An 18,510-nucleotide genomic window follows, 5' to 3' on the forward strand; every position below is an offset into this window, starting at 1 on the left:
ACCCTAGATGTGCCCTGACAAGCTCAAGGCACAGTGTGGTGGTCATCACCTCCCTTGATATGTACACTATACTTCTTATAATGCAACCCAAGAGTAGTTTAGGTATTTTAGTAACAGTTTCCATATACTGGTACGCAAGATAGGAGGATAATTAAGTGTAAGAACTTTGAAGCTATCAGCTTGGGTTTAAATCCAGGCTCTGCCATTTCCTAGCTGTATCACCTTGGACATATAGCTTAACCTCGCTGGGCCTCTCTTCTTCAGCAGTGAAATCAGCATTTACTGATTGGTACAAAATCTGTGTTCTAATATTCCCCTCAGAAGGGGATGCTGTGAAGATGAAGTAAAATAAGATACATAGGGCACCTGATAGATAACCTAGGTTAATATGAGCTTCTGTTACCTTTTACATGCCCCCCTGGCTCAGAAGAAAGTACATGGGCTTTGGGGTGATTCAGGCATGAGTTTCAATGTCTGACCCAGCATTTGTCTGGTGGCCTGTGGGTAAGCAACCTTCCTCCAGCCTCAGATTACTCACCTAGAGAACAGGAGTAACAATATCTGCCTTTCGATGTTGACAGGGTAGAATAGAAGCCACTGGCACCTGGGTACCTGATAAATTCAGATACTAGTATTTGCTCAGGTTGAGTTTGCCAACCAAAGTCTGGCCCACTGGCACTCGGGCAATTAACTTTTTTAACCTAAATGTAGGACTTCATAGCAGTCATGATGGACATCCAAGACATAATCACCGAATGACATCGCTGACTAAAAACCAGGAAGGAGAAGCTACAAGTGGAGATTAGAGGAGAAAGGAGAGAAGGAAGGAGACACAGTGGAGGATAGAGAGAGAGGAGAAGGGGCAGCAAAATGCCCCCGTTGGCCTTGCTTGAAATATTGCAGGAGTGGCGAGATGCTGGGAAACAGCTAAAAGCGGAATCCCTGGGGCCAGTGCCCAGCCCAACCATGTCTCCTCTCCCATCCCCTCCACCCTTGGGGTCAGGAGCAGCTGCAGGCTGCCAGCAAGCTCTAAAATAACAATCCCATCGGTGTGTCCAGCTGTGCCAGGACCCTGAAATAGATGAAACTTGAGATCGAGGAGCTGGTCAGAGCACCCTCCAAAGGAACAGCAAGGGTCACCAAGGGTCACAGCTGGGTGAACTGACATCAAGTCAGAGGTCAAGGAAGGGTCCCTGCTCCCAAAGCCAGGGGAGAATACCATGGGACAACCTCAGCCCAGGACTTAACCCTGAGAGACAGCTTGGAAAAACCAGACAAGCAACCTATAACCCCAAGCAGTGTGATGGCCCCACATTTGGAAGCAACAAGTTATGTAATCTGTGCCTGGGACACATGGCTGCCCACTTTGGAGGTTTTATGATGGGGGAGGGGCAGCACGAGGCCATGGGAGAAGCTGCTAAGCTGGCCCCCCTCTCCTGTCCCCTTTTGTAGGAAGGCATTTGTCAGTCTTCAGCTTCTGCCTGATCTGGTGCCTGGCGGCGCTTTGCAGATCCTCTGGGCTGGGCAGAAACAACCAAGCCCTGCAAAGGGCAGGAAGGCCTGAGCCAGGGGGTTCCTCCCCTCAAGGTGGCACTTAGGGCATCCACTCACTGACCCACTGTGTGCCCAACCCTGGGCAGGGGTTAAGGAGAGAGGGAGAATCCAAGACCTGGGCCCTGGAGAGCCAGCAGCCCTTAGATGGTTTGAAGCTTGGAGGCATGGAAATATTTTTTATTTTTTTATATTTTTTATCCTCACCCGAGGACATTTTTTTGATATTTTGTTCAGATACAGTAGGAGGGCGAGAGAGAGAGAGAAACATCCACGCGAAAGGGACACACTGAGTGGTCGCCACCCGCACAACCCAACCAGGGCCGGGGACAAACTGCAACCGAGGTACGTGCCCCCAGCGGGAACCGAACCTGGGTCTCTCTGGACCGCAGGCCGATGCTCCAACCGCTGAGCCAAACTGGCCAGGGCGGCATGGAAATATTTGAATGCAATTTCATTACAAAAATTCTTAGTGTTTTGGGTTACACGGGACCTTAAAGAAGAAGAAGGAAATCTATTTATCTTTGCCCAGTTCTCACCCAGCTGTGGCTAGTATGCCCCTGGGGATGAGAAGCTCACCACCTTCCTATCCCTGAACAACTATGACTACTAGAAAACCTCTTCTTGCCTGGATTCATGTGTCCTATATCTACTCTTTGGGGCCCCCTTCAGAAGAAGAAAGAGCCTTCGCTTCCTTGGGATAACTATCCCTTGTAAGATAATGCTCTCCAACTGAGGCTGAGGTCCTCCTTGTTACAGAGTGCGTCAGAGACAGCATCTTGAAAATAACAAGATTTGCCCGGGGCCCTGAAGGACAAGAGGGTTTAGACTGACGGACGAAGGGAGAGGCACTCAGGTGGGAACAATGCATTAGCACCTGCCTGGAGAACAGTCTGAGCAAGGCCAGTGAGGAGAAAGGAAGGGAGAGGAGAAGGGCCAGGCACCGGGCACTGGGGCCAGCTCTCACCCAGAGACCCACCAGGCCCTCCCACATTGCCAGCCAGTGCAGGGCACCCAAAGCAAGGCCTGGACACTCATACAGGGGGCCTGCGGGTTGGGGAGGCAGGCGAGGGGCTCCTTTGAAGCAGGGCTTGCCACCACTCCGGTCTTGTTTGTTTAGATTCTCACATCCGGAGCTCTGGATAATCTTTAACCACGGGTCAGCCTGCAGCCTCCAAGCCGGCTGGCGGGTAACCACCGTCCCCTGTTCGGAAGGCACTGCCAGCCCATTAACTGTCTCCATAAACATCCTCCTGCTGGTCTCCATCTGGCACAGGGCAGGGGAAGGAGCCGGGAGGGTGGGTGCATGACTTGGATGGGCCAGGGGTTCTCCACCCCTCTGGGCAGTACCCTGAAACCCATACCCACCTCCACCTTCTCCATGTAAACCCAACCACAAGAAAGCCGGGAGAGAAAAACAAATACACACTTTCTGAGGCTCACAGCGGGAAGGGCAGAGTGTCCCAGAGTCAAAGACTTAGATTATAGCATCTTCAAGCTACACAGAATCTTAGGTGTATGGATTCTCAGAATCATCTAGTCTGGTGGTTCACAAACTTTTTTTAGGCAATGGAATGCTTTTGTCCAATGCAACCAAAAGCTCTGATTGAAATTTAAGAGGGTCACAGAGCCCTGCCACTCAGTCACCAAGGAGATGCCTCTGTGGAACCCCTGTGTTCCAAGGAACCCAGCTGGAGAACCATAGATCTTATTCCAAGAAACAATTTTGATTTTATGGTTTAGACACAGGGACTTGGTTTTAAGGGTCCCTCTTCCAATGAGAGAACTAGCTTGGGGATTCTCTATTTTGGTGATGTTTGAAATTAGGTATTCCCTTTTAACCTAAAAACAATAGCCTTTCCCATTTGTGTAAACACTTACGTATCCACCAGCCTCACGGACTACCTATGAGGTGAATGATGCATAGATAATTATGTCCAAATAATAGATAAGGTGGTTGAGACACAAAGAAGCTGAGACTTGCCCAAAGCTAGTGAGTGGCCAAGTCAAGTCAGGCCTCATCCTTCCGAAATAAGAGCTCTGTCCCCAAGACTACCAGGCCCCTGCTCCTCCCCTACACACACACCCCACCCCACCCTGGGCACCCCAGGTCTCTCCAAGGTCCCCAGAACTATATCTTGGGCCAAAGAGATACCAGGGGGAAACATACGAAATTGCCATTTCTGGACATTAGAAACAATCCAATATTGGCAATTATATATGGTTGTACTTATATGTATTCATTAGAGTGGAAAAGTAGAGTTCACCATGAACAACAGGCCCAGAGAAAGCTCTCAGGAGCCCTCAGAGAGCTCCAAGGCAGGCAGGCAGCCCCCGTCACCGCCAGGTCAGGATGCTGGGCACCCCTTGCCCCTCTTCCCCTCTTCAACCATGCGGGGACCCTGGTGGCCTATCTATTCCCAACATACACAGCTGATCCCTGACGGTTTGCGCTCTCGTAAGCTCTATTCTAAAAGAGAAAGAAGGGCCATAGTCCCCAAACTTGGGGGGAATCCAGACTTAGTAGAGAGATGAGATGGACTCATATTTGGAGCAGTTGGGAAGTCATATAGCCCACACTCCAGGGCTCAAGGTGTAGCTCCATCAGACTGTGTAACCTTGGGCAAGTTACCAGACCTCTCTGAGTCACCTGCTTCCCTATCTGCAAAATGGATATGATGATAACTTACTTTATAATATAAACAAAGAGGATTTATGCTGTCTTCTTAAAGAGCACAATACATGATACAGAACTGCTGATACCACTTTAACCTACATATGCTTCAAACGGTCAGAAGGAGGAAGGAGGAGGTCAAGGAAGTATTCCTGGTAGAGAGGAGGGTTTGGGGTTGGGCCCTACTATAATTGGCAGGATTTAGGGTGAGCAGAAAGAAAGTGCCTGGAAAAGTCTCTGAAGCAGAAGGAACAGCAAGATAATTTGTGAATCAAGAAGAAACTGAAAACTGTCAAAGAGGAAGAAATCGCGATCAGCATCCTCAGCTTTTTTCCCCCATCCCAAGAGCTTGGCTCAGGCTCCTTAAACTAATATTTGCCTCTCAGCCCTTGGCAGCCACAGCTGAAGGTAAATATTGGTTTAGCCTGGGAAGCGGAAGCCCCAGATGGCAGTGTCGTCCTCAGCCAACCAGAGATGGCTCACACTCTTGGAGCTACCAAGCTTAGGCACAGTCTGGAGGGGGACCTGACCCAGGGCTTATCTACGGAGAGGCCCAGGCCTCTCCCTGCAGGGCAGCCAGGCTGGCCCGCCAACCCCAGAGATGGCCCAGCAGCAGCCTGGCCTCAGAAAGCTTACCCTGAGAGTTTTGTACATTTCTCTCCTCAGTAGGCAGGCGGGGTCGTTTACCAAGACTTGGGAACCTGGGCAAATGTTGGAAAGAAGCAAATGCCAAGCGTCCTTGGGAGCCCCCACCTAATGCCCTCCTGGGCTCAGCCCTACCATTTTGATGTGGCAATAAATCATCTAACATTGACCTTGTGCCCAGATCAGCTTGGGACATCTGAATTCCAGGCCCAGCCTGGCTTCTGACTGACTGGGAGAATTTGGACAGGCCCCTCTCCATCTCTGGGCCACATTTCCTCTTACTGAAAAATTTGACAACACAGAAGCTGCTAGAAACTTTCTACTTTCATGGATCACCCACCTGTGCACACCGCTTTTCTACAAGTCACCTACACCTTTCCACTTCACCCCCTCCCTGAAGGATCTGCTCCCTAAAAGACTGCTAATTCCCTGCCTCTAGGCCTATGCACACCCCTCCTGCCTGGCCTAAATTGTTCCTCCTCAACCAGTCCATTCTTTTCACCTCTTTGGTTCCTGACTTAAAACTCGTCTCTTACAGGAAGTCCTCCTGGATTGCTCCCCAGCTGCATTCCCCCACCCCCACTCCAGTTTTGTTTTTTGTTTTTTTATCCTCACCCGAGGACATTTTTTAATTTTTTGTTCAGATAGAGTAGGAGGGAGAGAGAGGAAGAGAGAGAGAGAGAAACATCAACGTGAAAGGGACACATGGAGTGGTTGCCACCCACACGACCCAACCAAGGCCGGGAACAAATTGTAACCGACATACGTGCCCTTAGTGGGAACCGAACCCGGGTCTCTCTGGACTGCAGGCCGACGCTCTAACTGCTGAGCCAAACCGGCCAGGGCCCCACTCCAGTTTTATTCTTCAGCCACACTTAATTGCAGAATTGGATTTAGATCGCCTCAGAACAATATATATGGTATGCTTCCCAATGTAAACACTCTTTAAAGAGAAGGGTTTCCAACTTGTGTCTCCCCCGCCCCTGGACAATGCCTAGGCTGTGGTGGTCACCAAGGGGTGCCCAGAAGCACCCTGTAAGCAGATCTTGGCTCAACAGCTTTCTACCAGGAAACATGGCTCCTCTTCCTGAGCCAACATTTCTGAGAGGAGCAGAAAGAATTTGAAAAACTGGGATAGGAGCTTATCTCTCCAAGTATTAATCACCCCATAAAACGTGTATTTATTTAGTGCTGGCAGGTCCTTCTTCCTGGAGGTAGGAAGCTGTTACTCTTGGAGAACCAGCCAGGCTTGGACCAGAGCACCCAGGGGAAGAGGGTGATCTGCAGAACAGGAGCCTGGAAGGCCTGAAGCAGGCCGGTGGGGGCCATAGCGTGGGCACCAGTGGACTTGGAGGTGTCGATCAGGGAGGGACAACAGTCCTGCCTCCACTCTGTCAGGGAAGATGACCTAACTCTCAAACCTACTATGTGCCAGGTACCCCAGGGTGTCTCTGGTTTGAGGAGCAGACATGGGATAGGTGGGGTTTGTAGGGCTTTGGCCACAGGTTCCAGAAAAAGACAGGAGAAAAAGGGGCAGGCTTGGCAGGAGATCTCTGAAGATGAGACACTGGTTTGGGGGAGAATCACCCCAGGAAAGACAGGCCCGTCCCCAGAGCCACCAATAAAGTGCGATGTCTTTAGAGGAGGGAGGGAAACCCAGAGGGGCCAGAAGCGCCCGGCTGGAGGGCAGGCTCAGGAGGACACAGGTGCCCAGAAGTGGCAGGCACGAAGAGAGAGGGGCATGGGAAGTGGGGAGGAGAGGGAAGAGAAGAGGGAGGAAAACTGACCCTGAGACTACACAGGGCAGTGGGCAGGGCAGCGGGCAGGGGCATGCATAGAGCAGCATGCCCACCACCAAAGATATCTTGGATGGATGGATCTCTCTTTTTTTTGTTTTGTTTTGTGTTATCCTCACCTGAGGACATTTTTGCATTTATCTTTAGATAGAGCGGGAGGGAGAGAGGGAGGAAGATAGAGAGAGAAACATCAATGTGAGAGAGACACATCGAGTGGTTGCCACCCACAGGACCCCAACCAGGGCCGGGGACAAACTGTAACCAAGGCACATGCCCTTAGCGGGAACTGAACCCGGGCCTCTCTGGTCGGCGGGCCGTCGCTCTGACCATTGAGCCAAACCGGCCAGGGCTGAATCTCTTTTTTAAAAATCCATTTAAGAAGAATAAAGTGAAGAGATATTTTAATCTCCCAATTGAATTTAGGGGCCATAATCAGTGTTTGAAAACGCCCAGGGATTATGATGATTTACAGCTGGGACAGGAATCAGCTGGGGCCTCAGCCTTATTGGGTGTACAGAGAGGAGCCTGCTGGGAAATCCAAATGAAGCTGAAAATGCTTCGTAAAAACCCATTTATAGTCAAAGAGGGGGAATGGAGCTGGGCCAGGGCGGTGTCTGGGCTCTGCCCCAGGGTGGGGCCCTTCAGACTACTCTCCAGGCCCCTCCCTCAGCCCTCGAAGTTCCATCTCACCTGGCATGTCCCCTTCATCTCCACTCCCCCCACCTCCTCCCCCCACCTCCTCCCCCTACCTCCTCCCCCCACCTCCTCCCCCCACCTTCCTGGAACTTGAAGACCCAGCGTAAGCCTCCTCTTCCAAGAAGCCTTCCTAGACTCCATCCTCCCCACTGACTTCTCCCTCCTCTGACTTCCTGCCTCCCTTCATGCTTAAACCCACTGGAGGATACCGGGAAAGGCGCTGCTTTGGGCATCAGAACACCCAGTTCAAGTCCCAGTTCTGTCACATCCCTACACAGGCAAGCCAGGTCTTCTGTGGGCCTCAATTCACCCCCAGTCAAATGAGGATCAAACCACTCCCTCCAAGCCAGCTTCTAAGAGGTTAAATGAGATAACTGGAGGGAAACCATTTTGGCAGATGGAAGGGATCCTATGACCACACCATTTAGCAATTTACTGTCTTAGGTTATGCCCTCATGGTGTCTGGAGTGTCTGCCTTGTCTTCCCTGATTTCCAGTGAGCCTGGGGCTGTCTGTGAGCAAGGCTGGGTCTACCTCAGCAGCCCCCACACGCTTGCCCTCATCTAACAAGTCAGCCCATGGGTCCCAGCACTCTCCCATGCCCACCCTGCAAATGTTCCCCAGCATCCTCCACGCGCCCGGCACAAGAGTCCACTCTGGAGAGGAAGCTGGCTGGCTGAGACACGGGTTCCTCCCTCCGAGCCCTCTCCTTTCATGTGGGAACAGACAAATGGATGGACCAAGGTTCAGCCAATGCCTCAGCACTTAGCGAAGTGCAGGTGCCAGGCGGCGGGACACAAGGACAGGAGAAGAGAATCCCACCCCAGAAGGCTTCAGGGAGGAGGTGGGCCTTGAAGCCCGTGTGGGAATCTGATCTTCGGGGGCTGTGAAGAAGGGCATTCTTTGCTTAAGGGAAAGCAAGAATGTTACCCCCTCTTCCTTTACCCCGAAGCCCCCAAACAAACTGACGTTCTAAAAAACTGAGACATCCTTCTGTCTCCCACCATGTGGCCAAGCCCTGGGCTAAGTCACAGTTTTCCTAACCACTTTACAAATGAGAAGACTGAGGCTCAAACAGAAGTGTTGGAGCACAAACTCAAGCTTGGGGAAACCAGTGCCTTGAGGAGTGGGCCCTGAGGATACCAGAGCGCAGGAGGCTGTTCTCTGAGCCTCGGGTTAAGCAGTGCCCACTCCAAGATGAGTGGACAGGACTGAGAGCCACTGAAAGCCTACTGTGTGCCAGCTGCTTCACATAACTCAGCTCCTTGAGCCTTCAAAAGAACCCTGAAAACAGTTATTATTACCCCCATTTTATGGATGAGGAAACTGAGGTCTCATAGCATTAGCTATACTAATAGGGTGAGGCCAGGGTCCATCCTGGGTCTGACTCTCGCCCAGAGCATAACCACTGCCCTCTCTGTGGCTGGCATGTAGGAGCCCTGGAGGGGCCCCACTTCACAGAAGGCATGGAAAGCAGATTAGCCTTGGGCAGCCTGGCTGGGCTCTCTGCTTCACTTGCTGGGCCCCAGAAGAGTCTTAACATGTAAATATAGAAACACGTTTACTGAGCTGAAAACCAGAAAGTTCCCAAACTATTAATTGATAAAAAAAAACAGCCTCCTTGTTTTTGGAACTCAACAAGCAGAAAGGCTTCTGATGACTACTTTTTCTTTGTTTTTACATTCACAGTGTTTTTTCCCATCCTGTCTACTCAAATAAAGGTGCTTCGAAAGGAAGGGCTCCACCGCCTCTGGTCTCTGAAGTCAGGAAGGAAAATGTGTTCCCAGCGCCCACGCTGCAGGGATGGGAGGCGGGAAGAACGGGCACCGGCCGGCCGTGCACTGACATGGTGCCTAGGCCTGGGCTGGGCACTGCACTCACAGCCTGTTCAACTGAATTTAACCTTCCCACCAACCCATTTTATAGAGGAGACAGCTGAGGCTCACACAGGCTCCTTCTGGAGACACAGCCAAGCTGCCACGGGGCTGATCTGTACCCAGAGTCTACGTGCACAAGTGCAGCGAGGTGGGAGGGATCCTGGACCAGGAGTCATGCTGGGGGCCCAGGGGCAGCCAGAAGAGTCTTAGCTCCCCTTCGAATCACAGCCCCGGGAGGTGTGCCCTGCACCTGAGGGGCCGGAGAGAGCGGGCACTCACCAAGCAGCTGGACGCCCCGCGTGAGGCCGTAGACGTCCACCAGGGCCCAGAGTGGGTCGGCTGTGCGGACCCCGTTGAGGAAGAGCATGGCGGCCGAGTCGTTGATGCGGTAAAACACACGGCCCTTCTTGTCCACCCAGAAGGCGATGATGTTGCCCTCGCTGGCAAATTCCTCGGGCAGCGCCTTGGCCCAGAAGCCGCTCTGGGAGACCAGGTCAGGGCAGGCGTACTTGGGCAGCGAGTCAGGGTGGATGCGGGAGGGGTCCTTGCTCGTGAAGCCCAGGCGCAGCGCCCCACTCCAACAGCACTGCTTCTTGGTGATCTGGACAGTAGGGGTTGGCCTCAGACAGCCCGCAGCCCAGCCCAGCCTCTCCCCAGCTTCAGTGAGCCCACAGGGGAAGGAGGGTGCCCTTGTCTACAGACCACCCCCTCGGCAGACACCCACGGAGAGTCACACTGCCCAGCCTGCCCCCATTTTGGGCTCCTTTCCCTCCCCAGGAGCCTTCCCACCAGCCTGGTGAGAGCTAGTGGTCCCCATGGCCACTCCCTACCCCCTTCCTTCTTTGCCATGCAGGGAAGGTTGAGAAAGGAGTAAGGAAGAGGGAACAGAAAGAGGGGAGATGAGGAAGAGCAGAAGTGGTGGAGAGAAGAAAGAAGGGCCGGGTGTAGTAATGGCTGGAACAGAAGGCAGTGACGGGTGGAAGGGGGACAACGTTCTGAAGCCCAGGGGGACGCAGTGACAGAGAGCAGGGAGGGAAGCCCCACCTTCAGCCTAACTTGCTCGTAGATGAGGACCGGGCGGTTACTGAAGGTGATGGCATTGCAGAAGCTGGCCTGCCTCTTGACGGCCTTGTGGCTGAGGTCCATGAGGATCTGGGAGCCCTTGGTGTGTGGATGGAAGAGCAGCGGCGTGGCCAGGAGCACCCCACCTGGCAGCACTGGTGGGCAGTGCTTCTGCTTGTGGTGGCATCGGTGAGAGGTGACAGGGAAGGGACCCCCAATAGAGTCTGCAAAAAAAAATAAAAGACACAGTGTGAGAGAACTTGGCAGCCCAGAGCTGGGCTAGGGTCTCCTAGGAAAGGGCAGATGGATGGGACATAAGCAGAAGTCACCCACCGCCTAGTATTTCCAACATCATAGTATTTCCAGTATTTCCACCACCACTGCCACCTTTTGTCACTATCCTTCTCCTACTCCTATCTACTGCTATTTCCCACTTCACCGTCTACCATCATCTCCCCTCATCCTACCCTTGCCCTTCACCCATCACTTCCAACCACCATCCACCCTCATCCTTCACCCATCATTTCTAATCACCATCTACCCTCATCCTTTACCCATCACCTCCCACCACCACCACCTACCCTTGTCCTTCACCCATCACCTCCCACCACCACCACCCACTCTCAACCTTTGCCCATCACCTCCCACCACCACCACCTACCCTTGTTCTATAGCTATCACCTCCTACCACCATCTGCCCTCATCTTTCATCCATCACCTCCCACCACCCTCTGCCCTCATCCTTCATCCATCACCTCCCACCACCACCATCCCATTGTCTACCCTCACCCTTCACCCATCACTTCCCACCATCATCTACCCTCATCCTTCACCCATCACTTCCCACCACCACCACCTACCCTTGTCCCTCACCCATCACCTCCCACCACCACCACCATGACCAAGGACAACAGCTACCATCCACTGTTTCTTACTAGTATTTATCACCATCTACCTTCCACCATCAACCTTTGTGACAAATCAGCATTTACTACCAGCATCCACCACCATGCATTGTCACTCACTATCATTATCATTTATTTGTTCCAATAAATATTCACTATGTATCTGCTGAATACCAAGCCCTGTCCTAGGCACTGGAGGTATAGGCATGAAACATGTATGGATCCTGTCCTCAAGAAGCCAATAGTCCAGAAAGAGAGATAAGACATGGACAGAAATCACAAGTGGTCGGCAGTGATAAGTGCCAAAAGGACATACAGGCAGGTCACTTCTCAGAGAGGCTTCCTGGAGGAGGGATGGAGGAGGAGGGGTGGAGGAGAAGGCAATGGAGCTGGGACGACAAGACTGGGCTGTAGTGAACAGGTGACCATGGGCTGCCACTGGAGACCACGGAGGTGGGTCAGGCAAGTTCTGCGTCCCTAGGTTCACGCCCATCTCTTCCTTCCTTCACGCCTACTTCTCTCCAACCCAGGTTGCCTTCCTACTTCACCCTGGTTGTGTCTGCACCTTGGACACAGGTGGCCTCTTCACCCAGGCTTCCTAATGGAACTCAGATCCGTCTCAAGAACCTCTGGCCAGGGAGGCTGAGCTCTTTTCTTTCTTCTACAGACAGTTCCACTGTACCCCAAAATGAGATAGAGTATGGGACAGGGCTTGGTCCAGGAAATGGCACTGGAGAAACATGTAAGGTTGGTGTCCAGGAGACAAGGCAGAGAGAAGGAAGAACACAGGACAAGATGTCATACGGTTGGCGTCTGTCACTACTGGCCATGTGACCATGGGGAAGTCACTTCCACTCTCTGACACAGTGGGTGGCCTCTAGCCTGTGGCTCTAAGCCATGTGAATGGACAGATCAAACGTGGTACACCCACACAATGAACCACTCTGCAGTGAAATGAGCAGAACTATGATACAATAAGCAGGAACCTCAAGAGCATGTAAGTGAAAGAAGCCAGGCTCAAAAGGCTACATCGGCCTGATTCCATTTGTATGACATCCTGGACAAAGCACACCCATAGAGACAGAAAGATCAGTGGGGATCGGAGTTTGCTGAAGAGGAAAAGAGTGACTACACAGCAGCAGGGGATGTTTTTATGGTGACATAAATGCTCAATATTCTTATTGTGGTAGTGGTTATTAACTTAAAATTTTGTCAAAACTCACCAAACTATTCACTTTAAAAAAGTTAATTTTATTGTCTATAAATGATATCTCGACAGGAACGTGATGACTAACAAAGCAGGCCTTCACTAAGATGGAAGAAAGGGAGGCTGGAATCTCCGACCAACTCAGCCCCCACCCCCCCTGCAGGCAGTGCGCAGGATTTGAACTATCTAACAGGAGACCCCAGAGCCTGGTCCAGCCTGCCACTCTCAGCCTTAAGAGTGAGGTGGTGTGCTCTCCCTGACCTCTCTGGATATGAGGAGAGGTATGGGTGTGATCAGCTCCCACCAAAATACCGCTGTGGGGATGACGTGAAAATCCTCTCCGTCTTGCTGAGCATCTCCTGCCCATGGACCCTACCTGAACTCCTGACCCTGACCCTCCAGCCCCACCACGCTCCTGGGCCCCAGTGGAGGCCTCGGGCACCCAGCGCCCAACCTGCCAATCCCACCACAGAAATCAACATCCCAGGCTCTGCCCTCTTCTGTCCTCCCTGCTGCCATGGCCTAGCCCAGGCCTCATCATTTCTCGCTGAACAAGAGCCAAGGCCACTGTGTGTAGCCACGTGGGCTCTGCCCTGCTCACCTCCAGGGGACAGCATTCTCATGGATTACAATCGGAATGGTGCCCTCAGAGATGTGCAACATGGCAGCCCTGACCAGGGGGAGCACCACCTCCCCAACCCCTGCTGCCCTGCTTCTGCTATCTGCACCCTCCATCTCAGCTAGCATTGTGATCTGGGGGGAGGGAGGAGAGAACGCAAAATGAGAATCGACCCTGAGAGCAGCTCTGATACCAAGGACCACCTGGGGGCGGGGCTTCTTTCCTGTACCACCCAAAAAGGCTCCCTCCCTCCACTCTGACATACACCATGACCGCTTGAGGTCCCCACTCTGTGGGTGAGTGAGCTGCGATTCAGACTGGTGGGCCAAGTTGTTTGAGATCACACAGCAGTTAAGTGGAAGAGCTGAGACTTGAACCCTGGTCTTCCAATGCCATGGCCAGGGCCCTTTACCCTACTCGGCATCTAATATGAGTGTTCATTTTCCCCAAGTCCAAGATGGCAGGCGTAGTGGGGAAAGGCTGGTGGAGGAGGCGCTGGCCAGTCCCAGCAGGACCTCCATATACTGGGTCTGTGCACAACTGCTCCCCCAGTGGACAATGGTCCTGGGTGGAGCCCCGATCTCACCAGCTGGCTCCCAGTAGAGCTCCTCCTGGGTGCCCCCACCTTAGTGACAGGTTTACAAGCTCCTCAGGAGCCACAGGCCCCCCCCAACAGGCAAGGCTGCTGCTGACACAATGGAAACCCCCCAACAGTCCATTCCTCCTGGGCATTTATGAGTTGCCAGACAAAAACCTGGCAGGCCCTTCAGGTGACCCTCAACCAGATCCAGACCACATTCCTGCCTCTCAGTGGGGTCCCAGGGAGATGCCCAGACACAACGTGACCTCCAAAGTGACCTCCTCACTCTCCCTGCCAAGCTCTGTCCCAGACCATCGGAGCTGGGGTGCCAGGGAGAGACAGCAAGGGAGCAACCCTAATGGCAATGACCAACTTCTATGTGGCTTAAGAGGCAATGTCGAATCTGACACAGGTCCTCAGAAGAGAAGGTACTCACCAAGGTCAAAGTAAAGAGCCCAAATTGGAACCCGGACCTGCTGTCTCCAAACCCAGCAGCTGTCACTAACTGTGAGAACTCCGGGAGACTCACTTTTCTCATCTGTAAAATGGGGGTCATGGCAGACTTCCTTCATAGGATTCTTGGGAAGATTAAATGATTAAATGTATGTAAAACAAAGCCAGTAAGTGGTTGCTATAACAACAATAGTTATTAATAATAATTAACAATTAATATATAATAGTTATTGATAACAATTAATACATTGTTATTCAACCCAGCTGAATCTCCCTGAGTTCAGGATCGCCTTGTTCTGAACCCAGATGCTGTATACCGGTGCTGACCCTCTGCGTCACCTATGAGAGAGGCTTTCTCACTCTCGACAGTGGGGCAGAACAAAGAGCTGGAGCACTGGAGGCAGGCAGTCCTGGGTTCAAACCCTGGCCATGCCACAGACTTGCTGTGTAACTTTGGGCAAGTCATATCACCTCTCTGGGCTTTAATGTGTTTCTCTGTAACACAGGGCCACCATAGCTGCCCTACCCACCTCGCCAAGTTGTGGTGAGGACTCAGTGAGTTCACAGATTCTGAAGAATTTTACAAACTTTAACACCTGATCCCAACATAAGGTTTTATTTTTATTTTACTTATTTATTTATTTTGTATAAAAGCAACCACCACCACCCGAGGAAAGGATCAGCTCACTTCAGTCCAGGCACTTGTGTTTTATCTTCTCCCAAATGCCCTAACCCCAGAGGTCAGGGTGCTCCTGACGTGGCCTAGTTTATGTGCATTCATGGAGCAAGGCTCCCTCTGGTGAAAAGACTTTGGGAGCCAGTGTAAGGGTAGGGGAGCAGGTGGGAAGCGGGCTTGGGTAAGAGGGAGGACTGTAAAACTGGGCAGATGTAAACTCTGGGTTCCTTCAGGGGGTGCACTTTCCTCATCTGCTTCTTGCCTTCAGGCATGGCCCAAGCCCATTTCTCTGCTGGAAACTTTCCTTTTTTCCTTTTCTCTTTTTCTTAATTTATCTTTACTGTTGAAAGTATTACAGATGTCCCTCCTCCTTTTTCCCCCCCTTGGCCTCCTCCTGACCTCCCTCCCCGCCCTGCCTTCAGTGTTGTCTGTGTCCATTGGTTAAATATATATGCATAACAGTTCTTTGGTGTATCTCTTCCTGCCCTCCCACCCCTTCCCTCTGAGGTTTTTCAGTCTCTTCCCTACTTCCATGTTTCTGGATCTATTTTGCTTGTCAGCTTATTTTGTTCATTATATTCCACAAATAAGTGAGATCATGTGATACTTGCCTTTTTCTGACTGGCTTATTTCACTTAGCATAATGCTCTCCAGGTCCCTCCATGTTGTCTCAAGGGTAAGTGATCTTACTTTCTTACAGCTGCATAGTATTCCATTGTGTACATGTACCACAGCTTTTTATCCACTCATTGACTGACAAACACTTGGGCTGTTTCCAGATCTTAGCGATTGTGAATAGTGTTGCTATGAACGTAGGGGTGCACATATTCTTTGATTGGTGTTTCAGGCTTCTGCTGGGAACTTTTCCTTCCTCCTTCTCACTCATATAGATCCAAACCTATTCTCAAACGTCTCCCATCTCAAACAATTCAGTTCTCAACCAAGTTGTTCATGGAAAAAAATGTCTTAGTTGTTGAATAAAATTTCAGTTCTCGACCCAACAACCCTTTCATGCTGATACCAGTATGATCAGTCATGGGTCTCACAGATGACTAAAGAGAGAATGCATGAGTATGAGTCAGTTTACAGCCAAACCTCACATTGTTAACATCTCAGGAATTTGTGCTGTGAATATTTTTGTGGTATTTTTTTTTGTTGCTGTTGTTGCTGCTTTTTTTTTTTTTTTTTCTTTTTTGATATGAGAGAGAGAGAAAGGGAGAGGGAGAGAGAGATTGAAACATCCATGAGAGAGAACATTGACTGGCCACCTCCTGCATGCCCCCCACTGGGGATCAGGCCCACAACCTGGGCATGTGCCCTGACCAGGAATCGAACCGGTGACCTCTTGGTGCATGGGTCAACGCTCAACCACTGGGCCACACCGGCCGGGCGTTGCTGCTTGTTATTATTAGATACGTACAGTAAGTCACCATGGATCCTAAGAAGGTTAGTGACAGCAGCAAAATGAAAAGTTGTGAAAACAACGATAGAGCTTAAAAAAGAAATAATTGCAAAGTATGACAGAGGTGTTCGCATGTCTGATGTGGCTACCGAGTATGACATGGTGAAATCCATGATTAGCACAATTTTAAAACAAAAAGAGGCCATCAAGACTGCTGATGTTGCTAAGGTTCATGAAAGTGCTCAATGAAACAATGATCACAGGCAACTGAGAAAATGTAAAACGGAATCATCTGGGGGTCTAGAATGAATTAATTCAATTTATAGTATTTCAAATAGGGGAGAAAAGCATTCAGTTTTTTAACAAAGCGATTCTCGAACAGACTTCTGGAACAAATTAAGTTCGAGAACCAAGGTTCCACTGTACGCCTTTCTCTCTCTCATCCTTCAGGCTTGGATGGTAAGCCTCACTTCCTCCCAGAAGCCTCTCTGACCCCGGACTAGGTTAGGGACCCTGCTACAGACCCCCAGGGACCGCACACACACCCCTAACAAAGCATCCAGCACCCAAGCAGCCTTTCTCAACTCTGGCTCCTCCACAGAACTAAGCCCAAGTGTCCCGGGCATCCCCTGTATGCAGCGCACTGCCTTGTCTTCTCCATGCCCACATGGTTCAAGCTACGTGCCATCCTGGGACAGCTGAGAGTCACTCAGATCATTCTCTGTGTTCTTCAGTGCAGCTTTCTGGCTAGAAACGCCTTGGAGTTAGTTGTGTGTCTTCCTGGTGGACTGTGAGCCTCCTGAGGACAGAGACCATTGTTTTTTTCCCTCCTGTTTCCCCAGTGCCTAGCCTAGAGCACGTAGCAGGTGCTTAATGAAAGCTATTAAATAAATTGCCACTGTTCAATTCTTCCATCTACTGATCAATTGGCAAGTGTCTAAGAAGCAGAGACTTTGTACCTTTCCCTTTTTGGTGTTCTGTGGAGAAATTCAAGAAAGAGAGGACTAAAGGGACAGCTTCCTTCGCTGCCTAGCACCAAGATCCCACACTACATGCCTGATGACAGCTCAGCCTGCTCAAGAACCTTCAATAGCTCCCACTTGCCTGTGGGGAAAAAGGAGCAAAGAAAGGCCACGAGGGCCGATTTTTCCTTGTGAGTCAGATGCTGCACCAGATGCCTGTCACGTACAACCTTGCCTCATCTTCCCAACCCCTGGAAGGCAGGTATCTGTGGGAAGCAGCCTCAAAGATGGCCCCAGTGATACCCACATTCTCCACCTGGCAGTTGTACCCTTCCTTTTGTAACCCCTCCCCTTGACTGTGAAGTGGATCTAGCTACTAGCTTCTAACAAACTGCATACAGCTGAAATAACCGGCATCACTCCTAAGACTGTTATCCTGTGGCCTCCATCTGGGTTACTCTCTTGTGCCTCTCTAGGGTTGCTCCCTCTGGGGAAGACAGTTGCTATGTCATAAGGTAGCCCTGAGGAGACACCCACATGGGGAGGGACTAAGGACTGCCAATAGCCATGTAACTAAACTTGGATAGAGACTCCCTCTGGGCAAGCCTTCAGATGAGAGCACAGCCTGGGCCAGCAATTTGACTGCAACCTCACAAGACAGGAAGATACAGGCACCTATCTAAACTGTGTCAAGATTCCTGACCGTAGACGCTATGAGATAATTAAATGCTGTTTTAAGCCACTGACTTTTGGGGTAATTTGTTATGCAGCAATAGATACGTTACACAGCAATACAGTACCAATTAGTCCCATTTTATAGATAAGAAAACAGGCTATGAAAACCTGCTCAGGGTCACACAGCTAGTCAGTGGTGGGTTGGCGCTGAAGTCATGTCTGTCTCACCGTGCAGGTGTCCTAACTGGGCCCCTGCTAGCCGGCCAGCAGTTCAGTGCCCTACCCCCTTCATTACTACTGCACCCGAGTCAGTTTCTCCATGACCTCTGCAGCCCCCATGCATACACCTTTTTTTCTTTTATCCTCACCCGAGGACGTTTTTGCATTCATCTTCAGATAGAGCAGGAGAGAGAGAGGGAAGAAGAGAGAGAGAAACATCGACGTGAGAGAGACACATTGACTGGCTGCCACCCTCAGGACCCCAACCGGGACCGGGGACAAACTGCAACTGAAGTACGTGCCCTTAGCGGGAACCGAACCCAGGTCTCTCTGGACTGCAGGTCGACACTCTAACTGCTGAGCCAAACCGGCCAGGGCCCCCATGCATACACCTTTGTCGTTAGGGACAGGGGCCATCCAAGCACCTCGCCATCTCCCCCAGAGGTCTGGCTATGCATACAGCAGGTCCTGCTGCTCCCTGGAAGAATGAACAAATTCACAATGACGAGGTG

General features: G+C 51.2%; 1 protein-coding gene across 2 annotated transcripts in view; it reads right to left on the reverse strand.

Annotated features, from left to right (window-relative positions):
- Positions 1–18,510, reverse strand: part of NEURL1 (neuralized E3 ubiquitin protein ligase 1) — an 83,059-nt gene that overhangs the window by 10,063 nt on the left and 54,486 nt on the right. For both annotated transcript variants that reach the window (XM_036265958.1, XM_036265959.1), the window contains exons 2-3: positions 10,283–10,524; positions 9,518–9,839 (exon numbers count right to left, since the gene is read on the reverse strand). In XM_036265958.1, coding sequence (XP_036121851.1) covers positions 9,518–9,839; positions 10,283–10,524 — 564 coding nt within the window. The remainder of the gene's footprint in view (positions 1–9,517; positions 9,840–10,282; positions 10,525–18,510) is intronic.

This window comes from Molossus molossus, unplaced genomic scaffold (genome assembly GCF_014108415.1).
Source record: "Molossus molossus isolate mMolMol1 unplaced genomic scaffold, mMolMol1.p scaffold_m16_p_17, whole genome shotgun sequence".
In the NCBI taxonomy this organism is placed as follows: Eukaryota; Metazoa; Chordata; class Mammalia; order Chiroptera; family Molossidae; genus Molossus; species Molossus molossus.